The sequence below is a fragment of the Mandrillus leucophaeus genome, unplaced genomic scaffold (genome assembly GCF_000951045.1).
Source record: "Mandrillus leucophaeus isolate KB7577 unplaced genomic scaffold, Mleu.le_1.0 Scaffold1325, whole genome shotgun sequence".
Taxonomy (NCBI): domain Eukaryota; kingdom Metazoa; phylum Chordata; class Mammalia; order Primates; family Cercopithecidae; genus Mandrillus; species Mandrillus leucophaeus.
The window spans coordinates 165,854-173,974 of NW_012101283.1; the positions used below are offsets into that span (position 1 = coordinate 165,854).

An 8,121-nucleotide genomic window follows, 5' to 3' on the forward strand; every position below is an offset into this window, starting at 1 on the left:
CGGGCAGGAGGTGAGGAGAGCATCCTGGGATGGGATGGGGGGAGGTACCCTGGTGGCCACCTGAAGCTGGCCATGCTGGGGGCTGGCAGAGAGGGCAGAACCAGGCCGGGGGAGGCCCTGAGGCCACTCACCTTGAAGAAGGGCTCACTCTGTTTGCGGATGTCAGCCACTGTGAGGCGGGAGCGGGCGTAGCCCACGATGAAGGTGTTTTCGGGCAGAAGGCCATCCCGGAACAGCCACCTGAGGGCAGAACAGCCGTAACCAGTGCGGGCAGGGCAGGACCAGGCCTGTCCCTGGCGGGAGGTCACAAGGGCAGTGGGGGGACACACTTACCAGACGGTGGGGTAGATCTTCTTCTTGGCCAGGTCACCCTGTGGCAGAGGGAATAGGTGTGTGGTTAGAAGTGGCTGGGGACACAACCTACATACATCATCCTCCACCCTTGGTGATCTGGGCACTACTCAGGATCACTACTGGGCCATAAGCATATCTGTCTTGCCTGATATACAGACAGAAGAGCCCCGAGATTCAAGCCTGTGCCAGCTCTCCACCCCTGACCCAGAAGGCATAAACGCATCTCCTGTGTTCCAGAAGAAAACCTGAAAATTCAATTCAGTAGAACTAAGGGACGACAGAAGTATCATGTAGCCAAATTTGTGAGATGTGACCTCAAATGCCTACATTAGCAAAAAAGAGTGGCTCAAAAATAAGGAGCTAAGCATTTCACTTAAGAAGTGAGAAAAAGGGCCAGGCGCAGTGGCTCACACAAATAATCCCGGCAGTTTGGGAGGCCGAGGTGGGTAGATCACCTGAAGTCAGGAGTTCAAGATCAGCCAATGTGGCAAAACCCCATCTCTATTAAAAATACAAAAATTAGCCAGGTGTGGTGGTGGGCACCTGCAATCCCAGTTACTCAGGAGGCTGAGGCAGGAGAATCACTTGAACCGGGAGGCGGAGGCTGCAGTAAGCTGAGATTGTGCCAGTGCACTTCAGCCTGGGTGACAACAGTGGGACTCCATCTCCAAAAATTAAAAAAGAAAAGGTGAGAAAAAGCATAGAATTGCAAGCCAAATTACAAGGAAGGAAATAATGACAAGTAAAATTAATAAAATGAAAAGCTAACCCAAAGAAAAGATGAACGAAGCCGGAAGTTGGTGTTTGAAAAAGACTAATAGAAACAGACAACCGTCTGGCATGGCTGCTTTTTTAAAAGGGCATAAACAACTGGTACAATAAGACAAAACCCCAGACAGGAAACAAGAGAGGGTTTTATGAATTTTATTCCTTGTCTGACAACCTAGATGAGATGGACAAATTTCTAGAAAAATCCAACCTACTAAAACAGACCAATGGGGCTGGGCACAGTGGCTCACGCCTATAATCCAGCACTTTGGGAGGCCAAGGCGGATCACCTGAGGTCAGGAGTTTGAGATCAGCCTGGCCAACTGGCAAAACCCCGTCTCTACTAAAACAGAAAAATCAGCCAGGTGTGGTGGCTAATAATCCCTGTAATAAATAAAGCCTGTAATCCCAGCTACTTGGGAGGCTGAGGCAGGAGAATTGCTTGAAACCCAGAGGTGGAGGGTGCAGTGAGCCGAGATTACACCACTGCACTCCAGCCTGGGCAAAAGAGCGAGATTCCATTAAAAAAAGAAACAGGCTGGGCACGGTGGCTCATACCTGTAATCCCAGCACTTTAGGAGGCCGAGGCGGGTGGATCATGAGGTCAAGAGATTGAGACCATCCTGGCCAACATGATGAAACCCCATCTCTACTAAAAATACAAAAATTAGCTGGGCAAGGTGGCGTATGCCTGTAATCCCAGCTACTCGGGAGGCTGAGGTAGAAGAATCACTTGAACCCGGGAGGTGGAGGTTGCAGTGAGCCAAGATTGCACTACTGCACCTCAGCCTGGGCAACAAGAGTGAAACTCCGTCTCGAAAAACAAAAAACAAAAAACAAGAAAACAACCAAACAGCCAGGCACGGTGGCTCACGCCTATAGTCCCAGCACTTTGGAAGGCCGAGGCGGACGGATCACTTGGGGTCAGGAGTTCGAGACCAGCCTGACTAACATGGAGAAACCCTGTCTCTACTAAAAATACAAAATTGGCTGGGCATGGTGGCCCATGCCTGTAATCCCAGCTACCCAGGAGGCTGAGGCAGGAGAATTGCTTGAACCTGGGAGATGGAGGTTGCGGTGAGACAAGATCAAGCCATTGCACTCCAGCCTGGGCTACAAGAACGAAACTCCATCTCAAACAAACAAAAAACAGAGCAATGGACCTGAGAGGGGACAATGACCACAAATCTTCCTACATAAACCACCCCCTCGCATAGAGTGTTGCCAGTGGGTTCTACCAAAATGCAAGCACAAGAGAATTCCAGCCTGAAGCAAACTCTTCCTGCAGAAGGAAGAAAGGGGAACACTTCCCAAGCCACCTTATGGGGCCTACAGAGCTTTGGTATGGAAACCTGATGAGAAAGGCACATGGGAAAACCCACACGCCTCATTCACACACACATGCAGATGCAGAAATCCCACATGAAATATCAGCAGGCTGGGCACAGCTCACACACCCCAGCACTTTGGGATACCAAGGTGGGAGGATTGCTTGAACCCAGGAGTTTTTCTTTTTTGACCCCCCCTTTTTTTTTAAGACATGGTCTTACTCTGTCATCTAGGCTGGAGTGCAGTGGCACAATCTCAGTTCACTGCAACCTCTGTCTCCTGGGCTCAAGCAATCCTCCCAACTCAGCCTCTAGAATAGCTGGGACTGAAAGGTACATGCCAAAACACCCAGGTAATTTTTTGCATTTTTTGTAGAGACAGGGTTTCCCCATGTTGCCCAGGCTGGTCTTGAACTCTTGGGCTCAAGTGATCTGCCCGCCTCAGCCTCCCAAAGTGTTGGGATTACAGGCATGAGCCACTGTGCCCCACTAACCCTGTCTCTTTAAAAAAAAGAAAGAAAACATCAGCAAACCAAATCCTGCAATGTTAAAAATGGTAACACATCACAACCAAGTTGGGTTTATTCTGTAAATAAAAAGTTGGTTTGATATTAACATAGGAAAAAAATCAATCATTGAAATTCACTGTATTAGAAGATTAAAAAAAAAACCTCTAAGAACTCTCTGCCTACTGCTATTTTGATTGTTTAAATCTAGCAATCTTGCTTAACCCAACAAATGTAGATAAAGTGTTTCAGAAATTACCTATTCATGATAAAACTCTTATCAGAGGAGGAATACAAGGGAACTTCATTAACTTGATAAAGGGCATCTATAAAATACCATTATGGCTGGGCGTGGTGGCTCACGCCTGTAATCGCAGCACTTTGGGAGGCCAAGGCAGGGCATTGCTTGAGGTCAGGAGTTTGAGATCAGCCTGACCAACGTGGTGGAACCCCATTTCTACTAAAAATACAAAACTTAGCTGGGCGTGGTGATGTACGCCTGTAATCCCAGCTATTCAGGAGGCTGAGGCAGGAGAATCGCTTGAACCCAGGACGCAGAGGTTGGAGTGAGCCAACATCGCACCACTGTAGCCTGGGCAACAAAGTTAGACTTCGTTTCAAAAAGCAAACAAACAAACAAAAAAACAAACAATAAAAACGCCCAAAACCATCATCCTTACAAATACTACAAGCATCACACTTATGGGAAATGTTGAAATATTAATAATTCCTTTAAGCAATCAGGAACAAGAAAAGTGCAGTAAGGCAAGAAAATGAAAACAGCTAAGGTTGAACTGTGAGGTGGTGCGGGTGCTCCCCGACAGTCTGCAAGCCTCTGATCAAGTGAAACACACACCTAGCATGTGACCTGGCCGTTCCACTCTAGGTAGTACCCAAGAGAAATGAAAGCGCAAGTCTACACAAAGACCTGCACGCGAATGGTCACAGCAGCCTTAGTTCATAGCGGCCCCGAACTGGAAACATGTCAAACATTTGAATTAACACGTGACCCAGCAAACTGTGCATTCATACAATGGATACTACTCAGCAACACTGGGAAATCACAGCATCAGAGATGCAATCCTCTGTGAGCTCCCTCACATGGAGTTCTGGAATAGGCAAAACCAATCCATTGTGACAGAAATCGGATCAGCAGTTGCCTGGAGCAGGGGCAGACTGGTTGGGAATGGGTACCCAGGAACTTTCTGGGGAGATGACAATGGCCTTTATTGTGATGAGGGTGTAGAGCCAATTGTACAGTTAAGATTTGCGCACCAACAAAAGAGGGCGAGAAAACCAACAATGAAGCGGAGGGTGGGCAGTGGGTCAGAAATCACCCTTTGGGGGCCAGTGACTGTGAGGGCCCCAGGTGAGGGGGCTTCCTGGGTGCAGAGCATATTCTGTTTCTTGATCTAGGAGCAGTTTCTGTGGCTGTGCTGAGTTTGTGAAAAGTCATCAACAAACTAGACCTGCACCATTCGTGTTCTTCATGACAGATATTTTCTTTTCTTTTTTTTTGAGATGGAGTCTCACTCTGCTGGCCAGGCTGGAGTGCGGTGGTGCCATCTCGGCTCGCTGAAATCTCCACCTCCTGGGTTCAAGTGATTCTCCTGTCTCAGCCTCCTGAGTAGCTGGGACTCCAGGCACCTGCCACCATACCCTGCTAATTTTTGCATTTTTACTAGAGATGGGGTTTCCCCATGTTGGCCAGGCTGGTCTCGAACTCCTGACCTTGTGATCCAGCTGCTGTGGCCGCCCAAAGTGTTGGGATTACAGGCGTGAGCCACCATGCCCGGCCCATGACATATATTTCATTAAAACACAGTAAAAACTAATAGTCTGGGCGTGGTGGCTCACGTCTGTAATCCCAGCACTTTGGGAGGCGGAGGAGGGTGGATCACCTGAGGTCACGAGTTCGAGACCAGCCTGGCAAACATGGTGAAACTCCATTTCTACTAAAATACAAACAATTATCCAGGTGTGGTGGTGCGCGCCTGTAGTCCCAGGTACTCGGGAGGCTGAGGCAGGGGAAGTGCTTGAACCCCGGAGGTGGAGACTGCAGTGAGCCAAGATCACGCCACTGCACTCTAGCCTGGTGAAAGAACAAGACTCCATCTCAAACAAACAAACAAACAAAAATTAGCCGGGCGTAGTGGCAGGCACCTGGAATCCCAGCTACTCGGGAGGCTGAGGCAAGGGCATTGCTTGAATCCGGGAGACGGAGGTTGCTGTGAGCCCAGATCGCGCCACCAAACTCCAGCCTGGATGACAGCAAGACTCCATCTCACGAAAAAAGAAGACATGCCCTTCAAAGCGATCAGGCACTGCAACCATGGATGGGTCCATTTCTGCAAACCATTACAGAATGGGGGCCAAGCCACCAGGACAAATGCACCCGCCCAGAGCCAGGCGGTTAGGAAGCCACCAGAGGGCTTCCAGGAGGGAAACTGCTATGGTGTGGGTTCCTTGTGTGCTTGCGCTCTTCAGGGGCCCTGCTCCGCTTCCGACCCTCTTCAGGTGAGCTCAGTGCCAGGACTGCAGCCACATGGACCTCTCACTGCTGCATCCTTCAAAGTCCAGCAGACGACCCCTCACCTTGGGGTAGGAGCTCCTCCACTCAGCTCCTCACAGCACCCTGCCATAAGCGGGGCTGGGGAGGGGAACACTGCCCATGTCACATCAACTCACGGTTGGCCCCACACACAGAAAGGACCAGCTTGCTGGGAACTGGACCCTGAAATAAAGGGTAAGAACCACAGCCTGCAAATACCTCTAAGCCTCACCCAAAGCAGGTCATGTTTGCTCATGACCAAATTCCGGAAGATTGGGAGGCATCGGGACAGACTCCAGAAAGGTGCTGGTGGCAGAAAGGTGCTGAGTCACAGCAGCCCCACGCTCCAGGCTGTTTGTTTCTGCTGCTCCTTTTGGGATTAACTGCAGATTGAACCTGCTCACCTTGTTTCAGCTCAGCCCCTGCAACCGACTATCTGCTGGGCTCCAAGTCACCTGAGAGGCGAGGTGAGGTAAGTCGGAGGACAGCGGGGGTGGGGGAAGGCAGGCCGCTCCCTCCCATGGTTATGGGGAGCTGAGCTAAGCTAAGCTAAGCTGAGCCGGACTGAGCTGCTCTCCTGAGGGCTCAGGGGTAGCCCTGCCCTCCCAGCTGGCTGCGACGCTCTAGTGGGATTTTCTGGAGGAACAAACACGAAAAAACATCGGGAAACCTGACAGCTTGGTCAGGGGTCTACTCGCACCACATGGGTGGGGGCAATTCAAGGCGTCCTTAGTGAAAAGCAGCTGGGAGCTTCTCCTCTTCCCCATGCCCTCCTCTCTCCTGAGGACCACAGCAAGGGAGGGATCTGCCCAAGGACACAAGGTGACTTAGCAGAAGCAAGACATGATGAAGATCTCCAGCTACCGACGTCTGGCTAGGCCAGGGCAAAGGGACCTGGGACATGGCCTGTCTGTTTTATAAACCCAAATCGCTGCAGCCCTTGTCTTGGCATGAGTGTTTCATGGTAGAGTGCAATGCCTGCTGGAGGGCCAGCAAGGGTGGGCCATCCCATCCCCAAGGGTCACTGGGTTCAAGGACCTGCCCAGACTCCCCGGGTGGAGCCCTGGGCCTTGGCAGGGGCCCAGTTGGTTCCTGGCCACTGGGGCCAGAGAACCTGGGGGCTGCTGAGTTAGTTCAGCTGAAAAACCAAAAAAAGGGCCTCCCTCCTATACCCAGGGGCTCATGAGTCACCGGGGCTTTGGGGAAGTGCCAACATCATCATGACACAGCAAGAATCTTATCAGACCAATGGGGAAGTCAGCCCAGAAAAGTTCCGAGGAAAGCGGGGGCGGGGGCCGCTGGGTCATCCCTCACACAGGCTCGTCATTGGGATGCGTCCTGAACGCCCATCAAGCCCAAGTCCATGGCCCTTGTGATCCAGGTGAGGAAACTAAGGCCCAGAGAGGTGAATACCCCGCAGACTCTCAGTCCCAGTCTCTTCCCCTCACTCCCTGTGAGGCTCTCCGGCCTCATCGAGGTCCCATCAGGTGGGGAAAGATGCTGTTCCAGGTGCACACTGGTCTACAAGGCCAGAGCTTTCTGGAAGGGGGCAGTAAGTACCTCGGCTCTCTTTCTGGTAGGGGTGGGAGTCCTGAGAAGGCGGGAAGTGGCCCACTTGGTAACTCTGAGGTGCCATCAGGGCCCCCAGGAAGGAAGCTGGGTGTGTGCGCAAGTGTGAGGTAAGCTGGCCAGGGAGGAGGAAGGGACAGAGGAAGGCCACTGTGGGTCCAGCCTGCCCCAGGGTGTCCCGCTTGCCCAGGCTGTGGGTCTGCCAGCCACTTGCCTGCTTTCAGTTTCTAGGTCACGCTGAGCTTGTTCCCAACTTGGGGCTCCGGGCATTTGCTCTTCCTTCTGTGTGGGTGCTCTCCAGGCCCTCCTCGTGGGATCTATGTGCTCTGGGGGGCTGGGGACACACGGCCCACGTGTATCTTCTGAAACACACGCCAGCCCGTGCTCTTGCTCGTCTGCTTACTTGCCATGGTTTCCTGGCCACAGTAACACATAGGTCCCATGAGGAGGGCAGGGACTGGCTGTTGTGGCCCAGAAGTACCCAATCGCTGTCTGCTGAATGAATGGAGAATGGGCTGCTTTCCTGGAGCAGCACATTCTAGGATCGTGTGCCCTCAAGTGCCACCCTGCCTACCTCCCACATTGAGTGAGGCATCAAGAGCAGAAGGAGCCTGGGAGCGGGAGCTGTTCCAGGTGCTGCCTGAGCACACCACCTCCCACCTCCCCCTCCAGCAGGAAGAGGAAGAAACAAACCACGAGGCTCTTCAGAGACAGGACCCCTTGTCCCCTACCCACAGTGCTGGAGCTGGCACTTCCTAGTTCTGCTTTGAAAGCCTCAGGTTGTCACTCTCAGAGCAGAAGAGAGCAAAGGGGAACCCTACTGATTTCAACAAAACAAAGTTGCCCAACCCCAAGCTGGCCACAGGCGAAGGCAGTGAAATGACACAATCAGCTTGGAAAAGCCTAAGGACCCTGGGCACTCTTTTCAAAAGCTGTCATTTGCTATACGAAATGCTGAGGTTCAGGGAAAGGAAAACACTTGCTCCAAGTCACACAGCAAGCTTGCATGCTCTCAATGAGGTGTCTAATAAGAGCTGAAGGCCTG

The 8,121-nt window shown here is 51.8% G+C and overlaps 2 protein-coding genes across 2 annotated transcripts in view; one reads left to right on the top strand and one right to left on the bottom strand.

The window, feature by feature from the left end:
* G6PD (glucose-6-phosphate dehydrogenase) overlaps nt 1-6,029 on the bottom strand; it is a 10,577-nt gene extending 4,548 nt beyond the window's left edge. Inside the window, exons 1-4 of the mRNA XM_011972980.1 lie at nt 5,963-6,029; nt 5,740-5,813; nt 334-407; nt 132-240 (exon numbers count right to left, since the gene is read on the bottom strand). Coding sequence (XP_011828370.1) covers nt 132-240; nt 334-407; nt 5,740-5,813; nt 5,963-6,029 — 324 coding nt within the window. The remainder of the gene's footprint in view (nt 1-131; nt 241-333; nt 408-5,739; nt 5,814-5,962) is intronic.
* An 821-nt stretch (nt 6,030-6,850) lies between these two features.
* Nucleotides 6,851-8,121, top strand: part of IKBKG (inhibitor of kappa light polypeptide gene enhancer in B-cells, kinase gamma) — a 16,622-nt gene continuing 15,351 nt past the window's right edge. Inside the window, 1 exon segment of the mRNA XM_011972978.1 lies at nt 6,851-7,059. Coding sequence (XP_011828368.1) covers nt 6,871-7,059 — 189 coding nt within the window. The 5' untranslated portion in view covers nt 6,851-6,870.